Below are 27,736 nucleotides of genomic sequence, written 5' to 3'. Positions count from 1 at the left end.
CATCCCGTCCCGCTTCACCGCCGCCGAGCCCCGCCCCCGGCACGGCCCCGCCCCCACCCGCACCAACACGCTTTTGTCTGGGGTTCGCCCCGAAGCCCCGCCCCTAACCCGGGCCCCGCCCCGTCTGTCTCCTGAGACCACTCTTCAGTGGTTCCCACGCACGTCTCGCCCCACTGGAATCAACAGGTCACCGAGGGCCTCCCGCGGCCTCTGACCACGACAAGGACAAGCGTCCCCAGCAAAGCTGCCCGTCTTGGGGTCCTGGGATCGATGACTCGTTCTAACTCCCATTCAGCGACAATTTGCAGAAGCTGCGCTGGGGTTGAAACTAACTGGGAGGGCAGAACCAGAGTCAAGTCTCAAGGGAGGGCGTTTGCCCTGCGGCGGGAATTCCACTGGTGATAGCGCTTCTGGGGTCCCATTTCCCCGCCACGCGGCTCCTTTTGCGACTGTACCTTTCTCACAATACTTGGAGCTGGATTGAAGATGAGATATTTGATTATGCAATTAAGGAGTATCGGGTATCTTTCAGGCTATTGTTCGGAATTACTCTTGAAAAGGAAATTAAATAGAGCATATGGAAAAGCTTCACCTACAGTTCAATACTGTTACTTTTTAAAACCACTTTTCAAAATTATTTTTCCCCTGGTGCTTAGCACAGAACTGTTTCTTAGCAGCTGTTCATTGCCTGAACGGATCATTAGTGTTTACTTCTGACTAAACTGGGTAAGGGTGAGGCTGAGAAGCACAGAGCCCCTGCGGGATTGGCATGGGGGGGGCTGAATACCCCTTGCCTGCGGATACCCCTTGCCTGCGGATTCCAGGGTAAAGCCGAAGGAGGTTGTCAGGAGCAGGGGTCTAGCCTTATGCAACGGACTGAGATGCACGAAGAAATGCTTTGGGAGCAGGCATCATCTGTCAACAAGAAACCGTGAGAGTAGAAAAACTGTGTGACTGGCTAGTCCGCCCTTACACCTCAGCCAGGATCCTTTCTCCATCCATAATGTCAGGTTGATGAGCTGAACACCGCCAACTCCAGGTGTCAGCAAGCTCTTTCACAAGCATCACTGAAACGTGTTTCACAGGACTTCCACCGTGGGTTCAGCTGTCTGCCGGTTGGAGCTGCCGGGCATAGGTGCCAGGGCTGCACCTGTGTCTCTGGTATTGAATAAAGCCATAACTTAGGCTTATTTTGTTCATTCAAAAGGTACAATTCCTTTATACAACTTTCCCCCCTCTGATTTCTTACTCCTTAGCCATCCACCTCATCATTTCCTTATCCACCCAGCTTAAGGCCACCTTATCCTGGGTACTGAGGGCTCCAACCTCAGCCTGGATCCATTTACCTCTTTAAGGTGCTGAGCATCCACTCCTCACATACATCTTCCTTTTGTAAGTCACCCTTATTTCATAAAACTTCAGTGTAAGCACTGGTGCCAAAGGAGAAGTTTAAGACCCAAGAGAGTGTATTTGTGACTTCACTAAAGATCAAATTTCTCAACATAAATGAAACTAAGTTTACCACCTGATTCATTCAACACCAGTTATTTTATTTCAAAATATAAATATTTTACATTTACAAAGTACTTACATCAGTAGGTTGTCAAAGCAAGTTAAAGCTAAGAAACAGCATTTGTGAGGGAACAAAGGTGTATTGTATTTGAATATTCTTTTTTTTACTTTCACACCATCTCATCTCCACTTAGCCTGAGAATGCAGAGATGGTACATTTTCCAAAATTACATAAGCAATCACAATTACATATCCAATCTTGGTTTCAAAATCAAATGGTGCCTGTTATACACTCCAGTCACCTAAACAAATTGGCAGTGCAAGGGACAAAAGGAGGGTTTTCTTTGGGCTAGCTGTAATACTCCTTAAATTCTGAGTCACTGCAATAAAGAAGAAACAGTGTTTGATAATAAGCCAAAATGATGTTACTTTAAGAATTGCTTCCACACCTTTCACTGTAAAATATAAAGCTAGAAGGAAAACAAGAAACCAGGTGCGAATAACTCTGGACTTGGAGTCAGAAATTCTGAAACTGAATTCTGGCTCCATTACTTTGTGTTATAATATTGGGGGGGGGGGGATCACAAAAACCTTTCTGAGCCTCCAGTGCCTCATCTGATAATACTTAACACCTGCCTTTCTCACAGGGTTGTCATGAAAGCAATCTGAAAACAATAAAGTGCCACACAAAAGCATTATTAAAATGTAATATCAATATATCACCACTGTATCTGCACATTAATTGATCCTTGAAAAACTTGCAAAACTAAACACAAATACTGATTTTATGCACCATAGGTGGTAAGACTCCTTATACTTTACATATAGCTCCGAAGGGCAAATATGTTTTCTTCCTAGTATTCTCAGTAAACTTTGAGATTTGTTACGACTACAGGGTACCATGGTAACAGATTTACCTTTCAGAAATTCCACTAAGGATGTCTTATACAAAAGCTGTAAACTTACTGTAGAGCTATGTTTCCCAAAGGACCAGTCGTACTTTGAGATGCTCTGAGAAAAAGAAGGATGGGGCTGCAGTTTAAGGTCAAATAAGTCTAAATGAACACAGTCTTTGACCCCTCTCATAAACTCACAATATAGACTAGCACGTCAAAAACTCTGAGAAGTCCTACAGGAAGAAAACAAACCCAGCATTTCTCAATTTTAATTGACCTTGGCGTCCCCTGCCCCATGCACACTTTATTCTCTGATACCATCTCATAACATCCATTTGAACAACTGCTACAAGAAACATGTTTTTCCAAGAGCTACTTGACTATGAGGAAAAGGGAAAGAGAAGTAGAACAATGGACTGGGAGAGAAAGAGAACTGTACTCTACTCTGAATTGTTCCTAACTGGCTGTGTGTGTTAGAAAAGCCGCTTGGACCTGTGGATTTGTTCCCTTCTCTAGAAAATGGCAGAACCACGTAATTATATAAGGCCCATTCTAGCACAGAATGTCTGTGATGCCAATAGACAGTTTAAAAATGAAAGAACTGTAAATCAGGTCTATCAAAAAATAACTGCTCAGTGTTTCAGGTAGTATGCACATTTTTTTGCATGTCCTCGGTAAATTAATAAAATGAATATATTTTGATTGTAAACTATGTAAAGGCAACAATAAAAACAAAAGTACTTATTTTTAGCCGGAACTAGCATGTGTAAGTTTATTCTCAGAGGCTATTTCCACTGTGAAGTGCCTACTGTAAAATTCTTATAAGACCCTCAGGTCAGGACCAGAGTATGGGAAGTTCCGAAGGGGTTTTTCCTATAAACCTGGGGTGGAAAGCCACAGATAGCTCACCTAAAATTACTTTTCTCTAATGTAATCCTCATGGCCTGAATTTCTGAGTATTTCTTGCCCAGCAGGGACACTTGCTGAAACGCTAAATACAATGAAAGTGAGAACTAGTGGTACTAGGAAGTCCTGAAGGGTCACTGATGGGTTCCTGCTAAGACCAAGGTCAGCCAGAGGATTTTATCTGTAAGCCCTGGAGCAGCCCTTTTTAACTGGAATAAACAGCTGCCATTTCCAAGAGCTACTGAGTTTGTTTAAATACAGCATCTCCATAACAGTTCTTGGATATCCTCCCACTGCTCAGGGTCGCTCTACACCAGTCTCAGAGGTCAAGGGAACACTCTGCCAGCTCACCACCTCTTATGGAAGAGCGTGTTAGGATTCCTTGCAAATGGAAAAAAATAAATAAGACTGGTATCTAAAGCAGTCTGACAGAGGTCACTTCCAGGAACAGAGAGTATGGTAAGAATTTTGGAACTGAAGCAGGACTGATATATGGAGTTTATGCTGAATACCACACGCCTGTTCTCTGAGGAAGGGAGGAGCATGTTTGTGTGGGGAGTTTTTATTTCCTCCATTTAGTTTATAACCGAATAGGGAATGCGAACTTAAAACTAATCTTTAATCGAGCTGTAAAAGGCAAGACATTGTGATAGGATTTCTGAACTCAGTTTTTACTGAAGCTACTTCTACTTCATCGATGCATTTTCTCCCTCTTTCTGGGTCAGATCCGATCTGAGAACCTGAGGGCTGGTCATCTTTAAAACTTGAGTGTGAGACTCCTACCTTTTCATACCACCTGCTCCCTATGCTCTGTGGAGATTCTGCACACCCTCACTCTATCTGGGGGGCATGTTTGTGAGGGTTCCAGGAAGACCTCCCCTAGCCGGACAGCTTTCCCCGTCCTTATGCAGCGGCTGGAGTGCTGGGGCACTTCCATTCCTGATCAGGCCTGGGTAGCACTAGGGCACCTCTGTTCCTGCTGTTCCGGGGTGATATTACATCACTGCTCATTCTGGCAGCTCTAACCTCGTCTCTTAGAGCTCAGAGTCCCCCCTCTAACAACCTGGTATCCCTATGAATAATTATGACCAGCACTTTGAAAGAACATAATCTGTATAGGCACCCAACTCATTGTGTACAACATTTACCTCTTGTGAACGCGTGCAAATTACAGCTATAAACTTACCAGTATACAATTAACAAATACAAACCCGAATTCTTTTTTAACCCCTTTAATGCAAATTTTTTGTCTTAGCAATACACATGATCTGGCTAAGATTTACCGAAAGAGAAGGCCTGCTTATGAGTTATTCCCTACAGCACCCTGTACAGTGCCTGGCTTGGGCCTAGAGCTTGCAAACTCTTAGCAAATGTTTTACTGAATAAATGATTAAACAACTAACTAAAGAAAGTAATTAGTGGCCAAATGTAACATTGGTGTTATATCAAATTATAATTGTTGAAGGGTTCATAAGAAAAATTCGAGATGTGCACATAGTCTACTGTATAAACAAAGACTTCATGGTAGCCTCTCTTCTAAATGGAGTTTTTCTTAATATCAAAATAAATTTAAGCTAGTTATACTAACTGTGCTTTTTAGTGAAAAAGTGTTTGAGATAAAATAATTTCTACTTTTAAGTGTTTTCCAAACCGGTGATCTCTGATTCTTAAGAAGCCTTTCTCCTCCACATTCCCCTGGGGGCAGAGACAGAGCCTGAGGATTGTTTTATCCGGTGGCAAGGGCACAGAGCTAGGAGCTGGGTTCTAGTCAGCCCTCATGAACAGAGGACAAGTCCAAGGACACCTATTCTATCTCACAGCACGGAAAACTGTAAGGTAGTAGAAGAAACACTACAGCATAAGCAGAGTTTGCAGACTTACGGAGTCAGAAGATTGAGGTCAAATCCTACTGAACTTTATGACTTTCAGTTGGTCAGTTTTCTAAACCTTAGCTTCATCATGTGTGAAACTGTTATAAAACAACATAATGCTGTATGAAAGGTTATGTGAAGTTGTTGTGAAATAATTACAGGCAAAGAGACTTTGTAAAATGTAAAGCATTATGCTGGTTATTGTGATATCCGATAAATTTAAGAAGTTACAATGTAATTCAACAGGCATTCATCTCAGTCTCATGTGCAAGGCACTGCGCTAAGTGATGGGAAAATACTACATAAATACAAAATTCTGGTCTGTAAGTAACCAAGTGGCAGAATTCCAAATGGTGAAACAGGGATACATTTAACAAATCAGAATACTGGTGCACCTGAGATTTTTCACTTGAAACATTTGGAAAGAAAAAAACCCCAACATGAATTCTATCATATTGTTACCACTAATAGCAGCTGACATGTATTTCACTTCAATGCCATTGGTCTGCCAAGTTTTAGAAATTTGGCAACAGTGTAATGGGGGGATGGAGCAGAAGAAAGGGGAGAGAGATCTTCAATCAGTCTGTCTCTCCTTTGGTTGCAACACACAACTAACTGAACTTGAAGTGAGCCACCTGCCCTTACACGGAAGATTGGTTCTTCCTTAGAGAGGACCACACATTGTGAGAAAAGGGTCGAAGACACATTTTTCCTGCTCAAGCAACTACGTACTCAAAAGTGAAAGCCCTTTTCATTGAAAAGTGACTGTTGTAGAAAAGTTTATGAACAGATTTCTTAAAACAGGAGAAAAATTACATGTATGTCCTTTTAACAGTAGGTAGTTTAGGGTTCTTAAAAAATAACTTTATAAATACTTATTATAATAATACAGATAAGCAAAGGGGGTAAATTTCAAGCCATGGTACCAGTGTATACACTGAAACTCTTAACTAAGCCATCTGAGCAACAGTTAGGTGAGCAAACCACATCTCGGAGCTCTAAAGCTGTGCTTTAAAATGCAAAGCAGCTCACAGCAAGGTCGCTCTTGTCCACGCAATCTGTAAGAAGGCCAGGAGACTCTGTTTCTTCCCCCGGCTCTGCGTGCTAGGCACGGCCGAAAGGACAGGAGACACAGCTGAGCTGAACTCACAGTCAAGGTTGAACTTTCTAGAGAAATCACTGAAGCAGAAGCCATGTCAGTCTACTGAAGATTTCATATCTTCAGAAATGTCACGGAAAGTCCTATAAGAAAAAATAAAATTCGTTTTGCTTTTGGAAATGAGAAGGTGGGAGGAATGAAATCACAGAGATACCAAAAAAAAAGAAAGGAAAAACAGCACCTAACCAGTAATTAAATGCCATAGATTAATAACTTATTTTTACAATTTGAAAGCCTTGATGAGGTTATATAGTCGATTTTCTTAATATTATCATGAGTTAGCATTTTGAGTATTATTTCAAAGTGTGCCAGTAACAAGAACTCCAGAGGTTTTTTTTGCTGAGTCCATTATCTCCCATCCAAAAAACTATTTCCCTTGAAATTAACAACCATGTGACTATGTTCTAGCCGATGAGATGTAACTGGAAGAGCAGTGTGACTTCTCAGCAGTGTCCTTAAAAGAGAAGGGTGATCTTCCCTTCCCCCTTCACGCCGGCTGCAAAGTGTACACAAGGATATTAGAGAAAAACACTAGAAGATCAAAGATCAAAAGCCAAGTGAATAAGTTTTATTACAAAAGAGGAAACCTGACCCAGCAGAGTCTAAGCTCTGAGGGATATGGTTCAGGGCAGGAGAAATGAGGTTAGGTCTTTCCACCAAATTGCCTGGTACTGAACTGTCTGACCCACATAGGCAAGCTAAGTGCGTATCACTAACTGCAGGTAACATCTAGGCTGGATAGAGGTGGTGTGCTGCACCTATGAGGCGCCTGCCGCAGGACTGTAGTAGCCAGTTTGCCTTTGCTACATAATTTATATGCCCAAGCTAGGATTATGTCACCCAGTCAGGCCTGCATCTGTGCTGGCAGCCAACTGCCAAGGTCAGAGTTTATCAATGAACATGAGCCCAAGCATCCATCTCAGAGGAAAAGACCTCACACCAAGGCTAGCAGAACAGCAAGGAGGGAGGCTCGGCTGAATGTTTGTGGAACAGTTACACCAGCCCTGGATTGCCTGCCTCTGGACTGCTTTCACCCGAGAGAGAAGTGAGAGAAATCAACTTCTAGCTCATTTAAGTCATTTGAGTTCTACTGACGGTGGTTTTTTGAGTTTGTTTTGGGTTACATGAGCTAAATCTATCTTAAAGGGTACAAGTGTGAAGCAGAAGTTCATTGCCATCCTTTTAGCTAGAAGTTACCTTGCTCCTTTATAGCAGTATCACCAATTAGGACCACAGAAAAACATGAGATCAAAAGCTAGTTTTCAAAACAATTTTAAAGTCTTGAAGCTATACTTTATTAATTGTAGGCACATCACTACAGCACGTTGTTCTTTCTTACATTATTTATCAAATAAAGCCCATTTTATTTTCATACCTTATATTAAAAAGATTAACTTTTTCATTAGAAATAGACCTAAAGTAGAATATAAGAAAAGTGTTACAAAGCTTCAGGGAATCACTCACAGTTATGGAAACAAAAGATAACAAAAAGTTGTCATTAGGTACAAATTACTTAAAAATTTGCAAAGCAAGTAATTTTGAACTTCAGGTGCAATTCACATCCATGCCACCTCTTACATTTTTTGTTTTCCCAATTTTCAGTTCATATAAGTATTTAGGAGGGTGAGCTAGAGAGGGCAGAGGTCAATTAAAGACTGATCCTGCCGTAGCCGGTTTGGCTCAGTGGATAAAGCGTCGGTCTGCGGACTGAAAGGTCCCAGGTTCGATTCCGGTCAAGGGCATGTACCTTGGTTGTGGGCACATCCCCAGGAGAGGGTGTGCAGGAGGCGGCTGATCGATGTTTCTCTCTCATCGATGTTTCTAACTCTCTGTCCCTCTCCCTTCCTCTCTGTGAAAAATCAATAAAATATATTAAAAAAAAAAAAAAGACTGATCCTTTTGTGTAATGCTGGGAGTACCTCAAAATCAAGGGGGGCACAGGTAGAATGGTACAGTAAAGAGATTACATCAGGGATGCTCAATTGTCTCAAGGCTCTTTCAATGGGTGGTACCCTAAGCCTCTGAACTAGCGTGCCTCTAACTAGCACAGCCCTGCGTCCAAAGGAACAGCTTTGAGGGATGGGTGAGCTTCCTGGCTCGGGCTCTGGCGGTTTTGAAAGGGTTTATGTGTGACGTGGCCAAAGCCACCATATTGAATATATGCTGATGGGCCTAGGAATCGAAATGAACTGTTTCCTTAAATAACTTTAAACTCTGAGAAAAATACCCCCAAACTAAGATTTATATATATACACTAGAGGCCTTCCTTCCCCGGGCTGCTGGCACCGGCTTCCCTCCAGCATCCAGGACCCGGGCTTCCCTTGCATATTATGCTTTTATTATTATAGATGCTTTATACATATTACTATCTATCAATCTGTCTATTAATCAAATCAGGGTTTCTCAATAGCATCATTATTGACATTGTTGTGCATTTTAAGATGTTTAGCCACATGCCTGCCTTTACCTACTACAGTTGTGACAATCGAAATGTCTCTAGACATTGCCCAATGTTCCTTAAGGGGAGCAAAATTACCCCCTCCACAACCATTGCTCTAGATATCTATTTATTTATACACCTACTTTTCATAGTGCCACCAAAATTAGTGTTTTAACACCTGTAGAGAGGCTAAGATGACTATCAAATGTCTCAGATGACAATCCCAGGCAGTACTCAATTCTGGGAACCCCTGGAAAGGCTTTACAACCAATAATCAAAAACTGACCAATACTACAAAGCATTTCCAACACTCAACAAGTTTCTAAATTCATCCTCTGACATCTTTTCAAATTTCTAATTACCTGCAAGTCTGAATCTCTAATGAGACAATTCCTCTAGACCAGCGGTTCTCAACCTGTGGGTCGCCACCCCTTTGGGGGTCGAACGATCCTTTCACAGGGGTCGCCCAAGACCATCGGAAAACACATATATAATTACATATTGTTTTTGTGATTAATCACTATGCTTTAATTATGTTCAATTTCTAACAATGAAATTGGGGGTCACCACAACATGAGGAACTGTATTAAAGGGTCGCGGCATTAGGAAGGTTGAGAACCACTGCTCTAGACTATGAATGAAAAGTCCTGCCTCAGGCAAAGAGGCATGAAATGAGATTAAGACGGTGGTTGGCCTGGTGACTGCCTTCTGTTGGCAAGTAAGCTTAGCCTTCATGTTGAAATTCATACCTACTGTTCAATGCTCCCTCCAGGCCAAGGAAGCCTCCAAATGCACTCAGAAGAAAGGAAATAAAATTAAGCAAGCTGAGAAAACAGTTACTGAGAGTTTCCTTCTCAACACTGTATCTTCTTTAGATGTTTAGGTTGGTGAAGGTGGTGCGTGTGTGTAAAACCTTACAGACATAACATTGATATTAAACCAACTTCCAATTTTCTCCTGGAAAACAAGCTACATAACCTAGAGATGCAGAAATAATTTCTTTAAAAAAATTTTTAATTGAATTTATTTAAACTAAAATTACAAAACAAAATCAGTCCACTTGCCCTGCATCTGTCCCACCCCCCGCAACTACCAATCTGTTCTCTGTATCTATAAGTTTGGTTTATTTATTTTTTAAGAGGACTTATTTTTTAATCCTCACCTTAGGACATGCTTATTAGTGGAAGGGGGGAGGGGGAGAAAAAGGGAGAGAGAAGGAAAGAGAGGGAGAGAGAAAGAAAGGGAGAGAGAAACAGGTATCTATCGGCTGCCTTCCATATGTCCCCCAACTGGTGATCAAACTAACAACCCAGGTATGTGCCCTGATAGGGAATCAAACCGGCAACCCTTTGGTGCACAGGACAACGCTCAACCAATTGAGCCACTCCAGTCGGGCGGTTTCTTTCTTTTTTTAGATTCTGCATGTAAGTGAAATCATAAGGGATTTATTTGTCTTTCTCTGGTTTCTTTCTGGCCTCATCAAGAGGCACAGAGCTAAGTAATTGCGAGGGCTCATAAAATTGCAACTCTCTAGATTAGGAAGAAAAAAAGAAATAAAGACTTCATTGACAGTATTTCTAAAAATGGTGAATGTCTTATCTAAACTACCAAATTACAGTCTTCTTTCCCGAGCTATAAGGATGATTATGCTCCTCAGAACCAGGTGGCGGAACAAGCAAAATGCAGGATGAGCTGGGGACAGAGGACAGCTGTGAGCATTTAGAGCCCCTTTAAGGGCAACGGGCACTGTGCAGTGTGGTTTCCCAGTCACAAGCCTTTGCTCCTTGGAAAATGTTTGGGGATCTGCTTCCCTTTAAAGTTTCAATACGATTTTTATGAAGATTCCGTTTTATGTAAACCTTTAAATCTTTTCTGATTTAACAACTCAAGAGCTGTTGACTCTTGGCCTCCCAGAGATACGGCATAAACTTTGAACATTTGAAAATAAAAAACCAATAAAAAGCATTAAGTGACTAATTTAACTTCCATTGGCTGGCCATAGCTGAGTGTGTATTTCCTGAACCCTCCCCAGCACACAGGAACAAAACCTGTGATCACTATCATCTCATCACTATTATACACATCCCTTCTCTTCCAACAGATATGGAATAAACTTCCAAGGCTGAGGTTTACTATGTTCCGTCTGTCTTTTTCAACCTCAAGGTTATATTGCAATACCCTTTTTATCAAATCTTCTCTTGGTTTCCCTAACCTATTTTTTTTTAAATATATTTTATTGATTTTTTACAGAGAGGAAGGGAGAGCGATAGAGAGTTAGAAACATTGATGAGAGAGAAACATCGATCAGCTGCCTCCTGCACATCTCCTACTGGGGATGTGTCCGCAACCCAGGTACATGCCCTTGACCGGAATCGAACCTGGGACCCTTCAGTCCACAGGCTGACGCTCTATCCACTGAGCCAAACCGGTTTCGGCTCCCTAACCTATTAACTCACCAAATTTTCACCGAGCACTTTCTATGTGCCAAACACCATGCTAGCAATGGTAAAACGGTGGCAAAGAAGTCAGACCCAGCTCCTACTTTCAGAAAGCTTACCAACTAGCGAGAAAGACAACTAATGAAGCACACATTTATACACTGTGTATTAAGTTCCAATAGGACATGTACAACATGCTATGGGGACACACAGCAGGGACATCTTACCTAGTCTAGTGAGTTCCAGCAATGCTTTTCATTAAAAAGTCACTTTAAGTATAGACCAGTGGTCAGCAAACTCATTAGTCAACAGAGCCAAATATCAACAGTACAACGATTGAAATTTATTTTGAGAGCCAAATTTTTTAAACTTAAACTATATAGGTAGGTACATTGTTATTAACTTAATTAGGGTACTCCTAAGCTGGCCTTTGCTAAAAACGTCCTCAATCTGATTGAGGTACGTTCGCTGAGGTCGACCCCTTCCAACTCTCCCATCCACACTCGTCTTGTAGCCAGTCTCACTCAACTCGTGCATGAATCCCGCGGCCCGCCTGCGCTGAGTCTCCCATCACCCAACCGACCGACACCCACTTCTTCTAACGCCACTTCTTCAAAATAGACTCGCCCAGGCCAAAAACCGACTTCTGCACATGGGCCACGAAGTTTCAATCGCACTGTACGTGCGCGCCCGCATTTTGTGGAAGAGCCACACTCAAGGGGCCAAAGAGCCGCATGTGGCTCGCAAGCCGCGGTTTGCTGACCACTGGTATAGAGTAGACCATGATACTGGATTTGTCTAGAAAGGGGGTGGTATTCTTTACAGAGGGAAAAACAAGTGCATAGATGACACTGACTTCAGGGAACTAAAACAAGTTCAAGATGGCTAGAAAATAAAACGTAAGGCGGGCAGCAGAGAGAGGAGTCTGAAGAGGTAGACAGAAAGAAGCCATGAAAAGTTTCCATTTTATCTTGAAGGCCATGTAAAGCCACTGTGGGAATTTTCAGTACAGAGGAGCATAACGTTTATGCTTCAGGAAAACCAGAGAGGCTTTGTGGGGGTGCAAAAATAACTTTCCTCATGTTAGCATAGGCAGCTAGATAGTAATAAAGAAAAGGAGCAAAGGGAATCGGACATTATTGGGCATCATGAACTGAGTGAGATAATAAGCCTGCTTCACTAGGAAATTGCGGCATTCATAGGCTCCCCAGGGAACCTCTGCATCCTACACCCTGGGGACCTAATCCCTACAGTTACCAGGGAAGGGGGAGGAATAAAAAGATCAGGAGAAATTCCTCTGCTGGGTACAGGCTCTGCTGGGTACAAGCACAGAAGCCAGGTGGCACGGGGGAGGTGCTTCCACTTTGAGGCATGCACAGTAGGAACTAAGATGGTGAGCACAAAGCCGCAGAGCCTGGCCTGGGAAAACGACTGGACTGGATGAGGGACACAGCACCCCAGAAGATCTAGGGGATGGACTGGTTAGGGGGAGGGCCCAGTGCCAGCCCAAGAAAGACTGGGAAGTGGATTGGTTATTTTGAAAGGGTGCCTGGTCCTTCCCAAGCCCAAAATAATATAATCAGCCTAACAAGGGCATGTGGGATCTCTCTCTCTCCTTCCTTCTCTCTCTCTCTTTCTCACCCCCGCCCCCAACATACACTCGCCCTATTTGCGCGTTCTCTCTCCATAGCAGCCGTGCAGCCCTAGCCGCCACCTGTGGCCCCACAGCCACTGGACTCCAAGCACCAGCCAGGGCACACTGGGAACAGAAGCTAACCTAGGGGGATGGGGACAGGGACTGAACTGGACGGAACAAATAGCACAGAGGAAGCACCTCCCTCTGGATGCTGGCCTTTGCTCTGAGCCTGATGAAGACAAGGCTGGCCTTCTTTCACAACGATTTTGCTTCTACAATAAATCCTACCACTACACCTGACCCTCCCATATGTGGGCACTCGGAATGCTTTCCTTGTGAGTCCATGAGAGGACCCCATTTCCACTGGCAACACTCCCGCCTCTAAATTCCTCTAGCTGCACTAACAATCAATTAACATAAGAAAGATCAACAGGAAACATGTCTACAATTTATTACAGGTGTACACTTGGGGTGTCATAAGATATGAGACCCAAAGATACATTGGACAAAGATACCTGAGGATTATATGCCACTTTGGACAAAGGAGAGGGGAGGCAGGGGTTTGGGATTTCAAAGGAAATGCGGGCAATTCATAGGCAGCTGAGAGGGGGCAAACCCCTTGTAAACCAATCCTGCTGGGCCACCCGGAGACAATGGGGCACAGAAGGAAACTCAACACACAGGCTTTGCTGGCCGTCTACCTGTCTGCCACGTTTAGTTTATAATAAGATGCTAAGGCGATGCTCCTTTCCTTTAAGCAGGTTTTTTTTTTTTTAATCCGAATTCCTTTAGATAGGTAAGGAGAGAAAGTCAAAGGTTCTTTCTGAGTCTTCCGTTTCTTAATAACCAGCTTAAAATCAATATCCCAAAAGGTATATTTGGGGTGGTAAAACTTGGTCTCCCTTAGCTGCACTATGGAAAGCAGACTGGAGGGAGCCAGACTAGAGAAAAGGCCCCTGAGGGTAACCCCAGCACTGGGTCACCCCACAGGGAACACAGAGGGGTGAACAGATTCAAGAAATGTGCCAGCAAGAGAGTCAAAGGAGAGGCAACAGTCAGCAGAGGGTGAGTCCAGTAGCTCCCTAGTAACCAGGTTTCTCTCCTTCCCCCTCATTATACCAAACTAGGATGATGGAAGTACACCCCAACGGAAATTCTGAGGTTTAATGTAAAGGTCTGCAGGAGCGGTAATGTCTTTGGAGAACATCTTTGTATCTCATTTTGCAGAAACAGGAAAAAAAAATAACTCTTCAAAACAGCAAGGAGTTCGTAATAACTCTTCCCTAGAGAAAGATAAATCTGAGCTCCTAAAGGACCACATTCAATTGTCGCCTTTGGGGGTATCAAGGGCAATGGAAAACGATGCCGAGAACGGCATTCCTGGAAGATTCCTGGGACAGTCCTGCTTCCACCTTACAGGTTTTTCTGAGCTTTGACATTCAGAGATTGCTGCTCAGCCTTTGGTAGGAGTGAAATATGTACATCAAATCAAGTCTAATTATCCTGTCCAAATATCAAGAAAGTACTCCAAGCCGTATGACTGCAGGAGCGTTTTTGTCCTTTCAAACAGCCCCAGTGTTAACAGAGAAGAGAAAGAGGTTCTGATTACTGACTGAATCAGCCCAACGTTGTGGGAAGCCCAATGCTTTGCGACATTCGCCACCAACACATACTGCATTCACCACTGTGAGCAGGGAGTCCTCCCTCCTACATCTCTCCTCAAGTGGACAGTTGATCATCTGTCTGAAGACAGATGGTAGTACATAGAAAGTCTTGCAAATGGGTCTTTTCAGCCATTGGTGCCTGCACCTGCAGCTAGAAGGCAAGTCTGCCTAATGAAATGCAACCATCCACCGCTATTCACACTGTAACAATGTCAGAGTTCCCAGGAGAAGCCAAACGTTCCACAGCTCATGCCTCAGTAGAGACTATTCCTTCACAGCCCATTCGTTCCTTCAACTAGGAATTGAACACATTCCAAGTACAAAACACTGTTAACAGGTGCTGTGGATACACCAGTAACTAAAACTGACATGGCCCCTGCAGTCACAGCACCAGTCTAGCGGGAAAGGAAAAGACAGATATGCAGTCAAGAGTCATTTAGTGAATGCTTACACCTTGAACATGCCATCAACCTCTAGGCAGGAGGTTAGAAGATCTTTCTCTGAGGCATTTACTAGCCCAAAAAGGGAACGCCAAGCACTGTCATCGAAGGTTGCACAAGACAATGGCCCGACCAGATTATATCACAGTAACATACATAACCCACTCACAGCTCTTGAGTGAGTGTCGCACTCTTAATATGAGCCAAGAGCCAAAAATATCTGGTCTCTGATATCATGATTATGTTGTGTTAACACACTGCGTAACGCATAGAAATCTCTAAGACATACGCCAGGGATCGCACGTTTTTGGGCAAACTGCACGTTATTTAAATCATCATAATGCACTTTAGGTGTTGTTTTTCAATAATTATAACATTTTTATTTACAAAAACAATTAAACAATTAAAGTTCCTAGTACTTTTTTAACGTATGGTACTGCGTAAAACATTTTCCTCTATGAAGAGGGACCAAACAAAATTTATATAAGTATCTAGATTCGCTCCTTTTTCCATGGGCGTGAAAAACGAGAACACTCGTGAGCGGTCCTTAACAGAGTGTCCGAAACACGAGAAAACTCCTGAGCGGTACGAAATGTGTTAATACTATAAAAATGAAGAGATTTTACAGATATAATTAAGTCTCTAATCAGTTGGCTTTAATCAAAAGAAAAGTATGCTGGGTGGGGCAGGCTTAATAAGGTGAGCCCTTTAATAAAGGGTTTTAGCAGAGACAGAAGTCAGAAAAACACTGGCCAGCTGGCCTTGAGGAAGCAAACATCCATGTATGAACGGTCTGGAGAATGTGTGAACGGTCTGGAGAAGTGGCCTACGGGAGCTGCACACCTCAGTTCTGCCAATAATAAACAAGCTTGGAAGAAGACCCCAATCCACACATAAAGACCCCAGCTGCAGCGGACCCCTTGACTGTGGCCTTGTCAGATTCCAAGCAGAAGACCAGCTGAGTTGTGCCTGGACTCCTGACCCCTGGGGATGACTATAATAAACGTATGTTGCTTTAAATCACTAAATTAGTGGTAATTTGTTATGGATTATAGAAAACTGATATAGACTTGTATACTAAAAAAGATACAATTTTATTTACAAAAATAGTACCTCAATAAACCAGACTGAAAAAAAATACAATAGCAGACATGGAAATCTCTATGGCAGTTTTAGAAGATAAAGTAATCACCCAGAAAATAGGGCCAAAGAGACAGAAAATAGAAGAGCAAATGAAAGATGACAAAATGACATGACCAGTGTATGAGGATCAGCATTAAATAAAAGTAAGTTTCTGATAGGGAGAGAAGGAAATCATTAACAAAATGTTTCAGGAATAATTTCAGAACTACAGAACATAAATTTCTAGTTTTAATGGTCACAAAGGCACTGAATAAAAGTGCCAATCAGAACAACAGAAAAAATGGATTTAAAAAAAAAGGAAGATCCTACAGGCCTTCAAACAGTTGAATTACAAAGAATCGGGAATCAGAATGGCTTTACAGTTTTAACAACTGTGGGAGGTAGAAGACAGGGAAGAAATAACAATCTAAAGAGAAACATTTTTAAACAGGCAAGCTGTCAATTACGACTTCAGGAAAAGCCTCTTCAGACATGCATGGTCCCCAAGTTGACCTGCCATGCATGCCTGCCTATCACAGATCCATGTATTGCATTTGATGATCCTCTACCTTGCATCTTTAATCTGGCATACCATGTCCCAAAATAGTCTTTTATAATTTCCATTTATTTTTGGTCATTCATGACATTAACTAAATTCTGACCCAACTGAGTTTTCAAATGTTCCTGGTACACAAAACCCAGTGATTTCTCTCTACTCAGTGTCTACTACCACCTTTAGCAGAGTGAAGGCGCTGAAACAACTCTATCCTGCCAGACCACTCGGGTCAAGAAGGCAGAGATCATTCTGCTTTAACTCACCGCTGACTCTGAGCAGGCCACGGAGTCTGGTTTGCCATGGGCACTGAGTTCGTGGGACTCACTAGCATGGCACTATAGATGTTGGAAGCGACCACAAGTATGCAGAGAAGTATGGGCCCGATGATTGCTCCTTCCAGGCCCAGGTAGTATGCTCCGCCAGCCACGGCCAGGCCTGTCAAGTAAGGATGGCCACCTCTGGAATAAAAGGCACACAGATTGGCTCATGACTTTTAATAAACATAAACCCTGGAGTAAATTTGAAATACATTCTCTAACACAATGGTCATTCTCCAATACACCGGGCTTTTGACTATATTATCGCTCTCTTCAGATTATCTCAATGTGGATAACTGTATATTGTAATAACATGGAGATGGAAGAATTTTCTTGCCTACATAACATGTCTGACCTTTGCCTATAGGTCCAGCAACTGGAGGAGTGAAGTCAGTACTGTTAACAGGTACCTAGCACCCATTACATGGCTAACTGAAGTGGGTTAATGTCGGCTTAGGATTGGTTATATCAGTCACCTATTAGGTTTACCTCCATTAAGACAATTAAGTGAGCCCAATTTAGCATGTAATAAACTAATTATGCTTTTTTAAAGATGATGACAATACAACAGCATCCCTGTTACTCATAGGTTAGACTTCTGACAACCCCCAAAAGAATACTAGTAGTTTTTAGTGTAGGTCGTGCTAAAAGGCCTCATGAGGAAAAGACCTGTCAGAAAATCCAAGATTTTTATTTCACAGGAGAGTCATAATTGCCCTCCGGCATATCACAGTATCACTTACATAACTGGAACAAAATAAGATAGATTACAGCAGCACGGCACAATGATAATGATAACAAGGACCACTGACATGAGGGGAACCAGGAAAAGGGTATGTTGCTTGTTTCTAGTTTTTAAACACACATGACTACAGCAATTCAGTGAGGGGCAAATAACTATATACCCTAGAAGGATGTTTTATATTATATTATAGTTCAATAAGTAACATTTGAAGTAAGCCAGTCTTCAGAAAACCAATACATTATATTCACAATTTGTCTTCCTTTTTCCAAAAAAAGGATACAGGGCAGTATTCCATGTATGCTATGTCAATAAATGATACATTTAAGTAAAGTTCTATCAAAAATGCTTACTGTTTAAAAAAAATGTCCTGAGAGCTTTTAAGAAAAAGCTTAATTTATGCAAAACCTTTCATGTCCTAATAATGCTAATTAAATAAGGTATTATTTTATTATTAAGAAAAAATTTACATATACATTTTAAATTTTACCTAATATAAAACATGCAGTAAAGTTTAAAGAAATGAAAGCTCTTTGATATAAACTGTGTACCTATTCCTACTATTTACATATCAATTGTTAAGCACTAGTTACCACACTCTGATGTTCTCTTATCTTTAATCTTCTCTCTCAAGTTTTAGGCATTTAGCTCCTAGGAGGCTTGTTTATAGAGTTGCTTGTTGCTTTTTGCTCTGGACCTCTGGAGCTTCAGAGTAGTTCTACTTCATTTGTTTTCTACTTTAACTTACTAGAGAGAAAACAAGGACATAGAATTTGTCCTTATATAATTTCAAATTAGCTGAAGGGTGTACTCTTTCTATAAACTCAGACCACATCTAACCTTATTTGTGATGATGAGTTTTACTGAAAGAAAACTTACTACTAGTATGATAGCTTCGGTAAGCTGTATCCTGAATTTAAGAAGTTGATTAAAATTCAACATCTGGTGACATCCCAGATTCGGATAAACAATGTGAATCTAAATATGTAACTAAATGAGACTAAATGTAACTAAATAAAGTAAATCAAGCCAGTTCTAAAATAAATATCAAAATCTACAAAATATATCTATACTAATAAGGAGCTAATATGCTAATGGTCAACATGCCCTAATGGGTAACGACCAGGTCATTAGCATATTAGCTGGGGTGTTGCTCCAGAAGCGGGGAGGCACCCAGAGGAGGCGGGACCATCCCGTGCTGGGGAGGGCAGGGGTGAGAGCCCATAGCGCCCCCCTCAACAGTCCTTTGCCACCCACTGCTCACACTCTGAGTGCCCCGAGGCCCACCTGCCAGGGGAAGGAGCACAGCGCAACAGGCAGGAGGCTTCCACACTCTCTTCCGGCGCCATGACGGGGCGCCACATTGCTCTGGAGATGGGGCAGAAGCGGGGAGGCACCCAGAGAAGGCGGGACCAGCCCGAGGCGACTTGAGGGACTGAGGGCAGGGCTTGAAGCGATCAGAAAAGGCCAGAGGGTTTGGGGGCTGGGCCAGGCGCACTGGAGCTCTGCATGGACAGGTTTGGGTGTCAAGGCAGGGCTGCAGGTGGGTGGGCAGCGCTGTGCGATTTCGAATCGCGCTACTAGCTATCATACTAGTAGTAAGTTTTCTTTCAGTAAAACTCATCATCACAATAAGGTTAGATGTGGTCTGAGTTTATAGAAAGTACACCCTTCAGCTAATTTGAAATTATATAAGGACAAATTCTATGTCCCTTGTTTTCTCTCTAGTAAGTTAAAGTAGAAAGTAATAATTTTGATATTATGTGGCTCAAGTTTGGCTTCTGTCTTAAATTTAACCTGTACTCATCAAAGAACCATACTATCTAACATCTTAAATAAGAGAGCTGTTTGTCAAATATTTAGCTTGATGAGATTTGGTTTTACATGGAAATCACCAGACATACAACTTAATGTCTTTTCTCCAAAAGCAAAGACTTTCTGAAAATAATCACAAACTTTTTACTCTGAATATTTTATGTACATCTAGTAATATTTCTTCCCTAGGTTATTCACATTTTTGTTTTAATTCAGGGTCTTATTTATTATAAATTATACTTACATGATACCAAAATACCTTGAAAACAATATTAATTATATTAAACTTTGATTATATAGTGGGATCACAGAAGGCTACTTCACTAAAAACTCCCACCCCTTGTCCTTTCTCCCATCTCCAAAAGAAATATAAAAACTCTCCTTTAAAAATGCCACAGAAATCCCTGGACATGATTCCTGGAAGCTCTATAGGATACTTACCCTGAAATATCAGAATAGATGGCAGTATCTACAAAGTATGTTGGCAAGAGATGAAAAACCAGCAGTAAGACGGCTTTGCATCCTAAGCCTTGTGTAAGCCACAGGTCTAGAACTGCAGGTATTGCTGCCCAGTATGTCCCCAGAAATGGCACTGCTCCAAGGATTGCTGCTAAAGCTAGTAAAAGATTAATTAAGAAATGCAACTGAACATCATCAGCAAAACAACAAAACAGCAGAACCTAAGCAGCTCCTCCCATTTGAAAATTTCCACCAAAACAAGTTAAATAGCAACTCAAGTTTTCAGGGAATGTTATGTCCTTGTTTAACTAACTTTGCTAGTTAAATGAAGGTCTGAGATCTTAAAACTTGATCTTGAAAATCTTTCTAAAATGTGTGTCTACTTCACGACTCTATTCTTTAGCAACTAAATTTTTGTGTCTTGTGGTTATTTTGAATCAATGGTAGTTAATTAATATACACTCCTATAACGTAACTATAGAACACTGGTCAAAATTTGTACTGAGTTCAAACCCAAATCAGTTTCAACAGCTCAGAGATGAGTCTTGACCTTGATTCTTTCTAATAAAAAAATGAAATGTAATTTAAAAATAAAAAACACCCAGCTTGTTGAGGATCTTACTCAAGCTTGTCTCCTGCCAGAACATTACATGAAAGCACTCCACAGAGAGTTGGGCTCTCCTGATTAAAGTCAAGCAGACGTGGATTCCAGTTCGGTCCTAACCATGAACCAGGCCTGTGGCTTTGGAACACTTTGGTTTCTCATCTACACGATGGGACATCACCTGCCCTGCCAGCCTCGTAGGGCTGTCATGATCAACCTCCCTGCTCTCAGGGTGCTTGCATGTCGGAGGATGGCTTTGTGGAAAACAACGTAGGGAAGAACCTGAATGAACTTAAGAATGAAAAGGAGGATGGGAGCACAGGCCACAGTGGAAAAAACTGGTGGTAGAGGCACATGTGGAAGGCAGATATATTTAGGAAGACAAGCGGCCACGGAAATAAAGGTAGAAAAAGTGGAAGGAGAGGAGCAGAGATAACACAGAGGAAAGTAAAAGATGGTCATTAAACCATCCTGGTGCGTATGGAATGTGGGTATTACCAGAATAGACCTCAACAGGTGTGGGGACAGTTTATGGGCCCTCAGAAGCATTCATCTTGCCCATGGGACAACCTCCTTCATGGGGCAAAGCTATTTGATCAACTTACTGCTTCCTGCCAATCAGTTCAGTTCAAACACTTATTGAGTGCCTATTATGGGCTAGGTGTTGCACTTAGTAATAGGACATTCATTCATTCATTCAACAAACAGTACACAGTGCTTTCTATATGCTGGGTATTATTCTAGCTACTGGGGATACAGCAATAAATTAACATGACAAATTGTATTTCTGTTCCTAATTTGGACTATATTTGATTTCAAACTTTTAGTATTTTTAATTTGGGGAATAGGACATTTCCCAATGTATATAAAATGGCTTAACTTTCCTTAAATAGAGGACAGTGAAAGTTATGACACAGTCTTTACCTGATGGTATGAAGACAATATTTATGCCAAATATAGTATGAGTCAGCCAGGTGTACAATCCATAGAAGCCAGCCATTTTGAGGGAAGCATCAAACACCCCTCTAGAGGACCCAAAGATAAAAGGGAAAGTAAATAAACATAGTATATTGTGATTCAGAAAAAATCACTCTTTCTGGGCTTCTGGCTACTTCGTTACAAATCTGATAACAGCTTCAATTTTTCCATTGCCTGAGAATGCAGTTTTCATTTTGTTCTATAGAAACATAAAGACTTCTTTTAAAACCCAGAAATGTTTTCTAAACTATTCTTTACATTTCTTTCTGATGAAAAGATAAGTGGAATAAAACACCTTTAAATACCCTAGTCACTGAGATAATTAATCAACTTTTCGCTTCTAAAGCAGACCTTTTACTGCCAAAATAGGTGAAAATAAAATCAAGTATGAATATCATATTTCTGAGGATACAGTCAAACTCTAAGACCTCTAGGCTGTGGCCAGCCCTCCCCTTTGGGAAGAGCAAGGGATGGATAACAGAACTTATACTTGGCAGCCTCCCTTCTGTTGACAAAATTTCCCACATTTCTTCAACTATTCAACCAAGCCTACAAAGTAACTTCTGCAAATGCCAACTATCAAAGAATGCCTGTCATTAGGAGAGAATTTATGAAAAAAAAGAGGAAAAAGAAAAAGAAAACCAGACATATTAACTCCAAAGTAAAATCAGAGACAAAAATACAGGAAGTGGGGGGCAATGGAGGGATAAGGACACATATGTAATACCTTAATCAATGAAGAAAAAGAAGAAAAGTAAATAAAACCTCCCTAAGTCATATTCCCTAAAAACATTATATACACATACATACATACATACACACACACACAGAGGGGTAAAAACAGATACTCATATTTGGTGAATAATAGGAATGAAATACAAAAAAAAGTGCAGTCTCAAGCACTTCATTTGTGCTTTTCAAATGGAAAATTATTAAGACAGTACTGTGTCAGGAGCAGCAAATTTTAAGTTATCACAAGGCATCACAAAATTACAAACATCGGGACTCTGGAGGGCACAGGAGAGGCACGCTCACATCCTCATGAGAAGGAAAAGCTCTCTGCAATGGAAAAAGCAGAGGCTGTCGCAGCAAAGGTGGCACTGAACCCACAAAAGGAAACACCAAGCTTTTTCAAAGTAGCCCAAGAGGTTTCCTGTCAGAGCACAGTCAAGCTCTGGAACCTACTGATTCAGTCATTTCATAGGGTTTGGAGACACAGATTTGGGGACAAGTGGCTCCCCAAATGTGAAACCTTCTTTGGCACCCTGACCAGCAGCTTTCACTCAAGAATGTCTTAAAAGTGCCATGTGACCTCTGACAATAAGGACACAGATTAAAGTGGTATCAAATAGACTGAAAGGAATGGAGATGGCCCACAGGAAATATAAAAAATGTAAATAGAGGAGACAGAGGGAAAGGAAAACAGCAAAGGGGGAAAGCATGGCAGTGTCTCAAAGACATGGAGAAGCCCAGAATGGAGGGGACATGGAAGAACAGGGAATACATTTAGTTTGGGCCATGGTCCGAAAAAAAGAAAGATGAGGTAGCTGGAAATAAGAGACGAGGCCTAAGAGAGATACGCTAGACGGGATTACTCACAGAAAAGGATAAGCTACCCCAAGGGGAAAGCCTGGAGAAAATGGGGCAATGGACTGTGTTCTCAAAGGACCCACAGACAAACACTACACCAGCCAGAGATAACGCAATCACTTCTGGAGTAGGAAGAAAGTCACTACAGTGTGGTATTCCCAGAGACCACGGGAGAAAGCAGCTTTTGAAAAGGAGGGAATAATAATAGATCAAACACCACAGAGAATTAATGAGAATAATGTCTAAGAAAAAAAGTACAGAATTTGACTAGAACTGGGGGAGTCAAGGAGAAAAGATATAGTTGTAGTGCTTTCATCAACCTTACATTATTTAAGAAATGTTAAGCCAAAAATAAGTTGACACAAAGGTGCAACAGAATATCACAACTGAATCATCTGCCAGGGTGGCAAGGAGGCAACACTCAATCCAAAAAGGACCACTTGCAGGAAACAGCACAGCCCTCTTTCTTCTGTCTTTAAATATTGACTGTTCGTAATTTTCTCACTAAGGCACTGTTTAAGTAGTTTTGTGGACCCTAAATGCATTATATATTGTTTGCAGTTACTAAACATATTCATGTACTCAATGAGGGAGGAAAAGACAATATATTCCCCCCTATCGTATTACTTACGATCTGGTACACAAGCTTTATAAAACAGCAGAGAAAAATACTCTAACGGTTAGAGTCTAACCATTTAGTAAGAACATTTTTAACTCCCTGAAATTCCTAGCCATTTTTCTTCTCTCTTTTTCCTGTCTCAGCTTTATTGAACTATAATTTATAAACAGTAAAACTCACCAACTTTAAGTACATAATTCAGTAAATTTTGACAAATGTATACAGTTTCATAACCACTGCTGCAATCAAGATATAAAACATTTCTATCACCCCCAACAGTTCCCTCATGCCCTTTTATAGTCAATCCCTCCCTAAACCTGGGTCTCTGAAAGCCGCTGGATATGCTTTCTGTCACTACTGTTTTGCCTTCTCTTCAGGAGAGTCAGGGAAGGAGACATGAGGACAGAAGTGAAGTCAGAGAGAAAAAGAGATAGGAAGATGCTAACTAAAAAATTAACAAGGGGTTGCTTCAATTATATAGGCAAATAGCAAACATTTGTATCTCAACACCATTTCTATTGTAAGCCTATTAAAATAAATTTAGCAATTTTTAAAGCAAGACAATGAGAAACTAAATACAAGACAAAGTTTTTTAAGGTCATTTTCCTTGGAAACTTAAAGAAGTAAATGGTTAGGTTTATTAGACCAATCTTTAACCAAGTAGGTTAAATAGGCATTACATTTACTGATTTGGTTATTATTTAAGAACTCTAGCTATTTAATCTCCCAATTATGCATAAGAAAGTCTGTCTCTCTAGTCCAGTATTAGGAGAGATATCTCTTCAAATAAATGAAAATACATTTTCTAACAGCTTTAAATTCTCCCTTACACATTTCAAATACATGTTTATAACCTTAAATCATGAGAATTTCTTTCCAATGAAAATTCACTTTGCTCCAAGTAAAAAATGAAAGTGCTGATTTACTAAATGATCAACACTGATTTTTTTTAAAAACCCCAAATACTGTTAATCCTCCAAAATTGGGGGATAGACATGGGAAGCATGTTCACTTTCCAAATGAAAATTTCACAATACATACATCCTAACCACTGGCACTGAAAAGCTGCAATCCCACAAGCAAGAGCCATACCCGTGTGCATGCACTCATGTGAAAATATCACACACACTAAATTGCACTGAGGCCGTGGAACATGCAACTTAGTAATGTGCAATATCTCCACCAGAGCAAGCAGAATGGGAGCATCAGGGAAGAAGGGTATGATGCAAACATTCAGGACACAACATGCTCTAAGGGGAGGAAAACGGTTTGGGAATGAAGGATGCATGCCACTGACTCAAAAATCCATGAAATGAAAACCCAACCACAAATGCATTTAATTTAGACTGCTTATTCAGAATTGCGAATAACAATTAAGGTTCAAAAATTCAATGAGACGGTGATTATATAGTAACCACATATTTCGAAAGGCAAAGCCTGAAGAACAAAGACATGTTCACTGTCTGGTCATGCAATTAACTCCCAATTTCAATTCCACCTTTAAGTTATTAATGGACCACATAAAATGAGTTTAATGAGCGGCTTAACTGCAGCATCGATGATGAATAATGATTGATGCTTATGAAGTCTGTTAATCACTGATAATTTGAAGACTAAACTACACTCTCCGCACACTATAATAGCATTTTCATAATCATCTGTACAATATTTTTCCTCTTAACATGTTTCTCCATGAAGAGCTAAGTTCCATCTTGAAGACAATCCTTCAGAATGAAAAGTTCGACAGGAGCCCTTAGAACTAGAACCCACTGCCCTCATATACATGAGAAGGATCTTCAGAGGCATCTATGTAAAACCCATACATTTTTCTTTAAGTCTTGAGAAAAAAAAAATAGACCGAAAGCACTTAAGATTGCTAAAAATCATCCTGAATTACAACCTTTAATTTATATAACCTGATATAGCTGTGGTTAGAAAAATGGCCCAGGCTGTAACAAGCTCTCTAGTCTTAAACCATTATTTTCAGACTCACAAAAACCTGTCAGTTTTGAGACCATTAGGATGGTACTAAGGATTGTTAAAAAAAATTTTCTGTATTAAAAATAAGATGGTAAAATGAATGGGTTTTGTCCAAGTATACTCTGGAACCAAGACATGGGCTACTATTAGAGTGCATGATTAATGTGTGCAAACTCAAGTTGATGAGGCAAATCTCATTTGTAGAAAGACACTGATTTCCTCATATCTCTGTAGATGACTCCACTCTTCTAATCTCAAATTCCCTCCTGAGCCAAAGACCTGAATTTTCAGCCATCAGCTTCATGTGTCCATCTGAATAGTCTCAACAGAACCACAAAGTTAACTCATGAACTTCTCCCCGAACCGGCTCCTCCTGGAATACCAGAAGAATAATGGGCTTTCATTATCCTGGAGCAAAACATAGCTCTGCTTATCAATTCCAATCAACCATGACATTAGAGAATTGAGTTTAAAGCAAAGGATAACTTGGTTTTCATGAGAGAGAAAAAAAAAAAAGGTGACTCAATGACCAACATTCAGAGGACGGTCAGCAAGTGGTTCAGGAAGAAAGTAGAACAAGGGAAAATTCAAAAACTGAGATTTGAAGATAGAAAAGCTTTTGTGAGAAAAAGAGTCAGTGCTAATAAAGATTACTTTAGGAAAATAAACTAACACATTTCTTGAAGTTCTCTATGGACAAGGTAGATATTTTTTGGTAAATCTTGGCTTAAGTCAACTGACTAGAGGATTCTGCCACTCTTTGAGATGGTGGACTCAATAGCTTTATTCTACTGGGAAGATAGAACATTATTTTCTTCTTCGGTAAAAAAAAATATAAATTTTTTTTTGGCAAATAGATGGCATTTAGATAAACTAAAGTTAATCTATTGCTGGAGTTTTCATCATTCCTTTACTCAGTAAAGATGATAACCAAGAGTCGCACAGGCTGAGGAGGCTGCTAAGGCCAGGAGGTTCTTCCTGAGGAACAGCTTCACCGTGAAAGCTCCCAAACTTAGAGCCTTTACATGAATCCTCCCCTCACTCCCTGGATACCCAAGGGCACCACAGTAGATAAGAACTGTTTTTGTTTTTGTTTTTTGTTTTTATCCAAAATGAAAAAAACCCACTTTGATTTCTAATCAAGGATTCAAGATACTGGTGAAGACCTTACTCAGGCCTTGCTAAGTAGGAAAAAGGGAGAAAACCTACCAAAGTTTCCAGAGAGAAGATATTTGAGGAGCACCCATCCTATTTAAATGAGGAGGGTTTTCTGAAGATCCAAGGGGTATCTTCACTAGCTGGTACATGAATACATTAAAAAAAGAAGCCAAGCTCAGCCACACAGGATTATCAGTCAAATCAAGATTTCTGCAGAAGACTGGTTCCAAGCAATGGTATATTTTACAAGTATGTAGAAATGCCAGCCAAAGGTTCACTGTTCAAGAGAAGCTTACAACCACCTGGCCAATAACTTATTAGAAAAAGGAGCTCTAGCCGAAACCGGTTTGGCTCAGTGGATAGAGCATCGGCCTGCGGACTGAAAGGTCCCAGGTTCGATTCCGGTCAAGGGCATGTACCTGGGTTGCGGGCACATCCCCAGTAGGAGATGTGCAGGAGGCAGCTGATCGATGTTTCTCTCTCATCGATGTTTCTAACTTTCTCTCTCTCTCCCTTCCTCTCTGTAAGAAATCAATAAAATTTATTAAAAAAAAAAAAAAAAGAAAAGAAAAAGGAGCTCTAAAGGACACCATGAGAAGTTAACATGGGTAGCTATTCATAGAAAGTAAACATGTAGGGGAAGGCCTGGGTGGAGTGGGAGTTGGGCGGAAGGGGGCAAAAAGGGAGAAGATGAGAGACATCTGTAATACTAAAAAAGTAAAAATGTGATAAAGTATTAATGATAAATTCAGAGCAATGAGGGACAAGGCCAAGGCTTCAAAAGGCCTCTCTCTACTGGAAATGAGAAAAAAGAAAAGGGGCGGGGGGTGGGGG

General features: G+C 41.0%; 1 protein-coding gene across 1 annotated transcript in view; it reads right to left on the bottom strand.

The window, feature by feature from the left end:
• Positions 1-1,529: 1,529 nt before the first annotated feature.
• TMEM245 (transmembrane protein 245) overlaps positions 1,530-27,736 on the bottom strand; it is a 67,364-nt gene continuing 41,157 nt past the window's right edge. Inside the window, 4 exon segments of the mRNA XM_023753226.1 lie at positions 1,530-6,427; positions 16,904-17,098; positions 19,956-20,130; positions 21,502-21,602. Of these exon segments, the coding sequence (XP_023608994.1) occupies positions 6,382-6,427; positions 16,904-17,098; positions 19,956-20,130; positions 21,502-21,602 (517 nt within the window). The 3' untranslated portion in view covers positions 1,530-6,381.

The sequence above is a fragment of the Myotis lucifugus genome, unplaced genomic scaffold (assembly GCF_000147115.1).
Source record: "Myotis lucifugus unplaced genomic scaffold, Myoluc2.0 scaffold_43, whole genome shotgun sequence".
Taxonomy (NCBI): domain Eukaryota; kingdom Metazoa; phylum Chordata; class Mammalia; order Chiroptera; family Vespertilionidae; genus Myotis; species Myotis lucifugus.
This window is presented reverse-complemented; position numbering and strand designations above follow the sequence as displayed.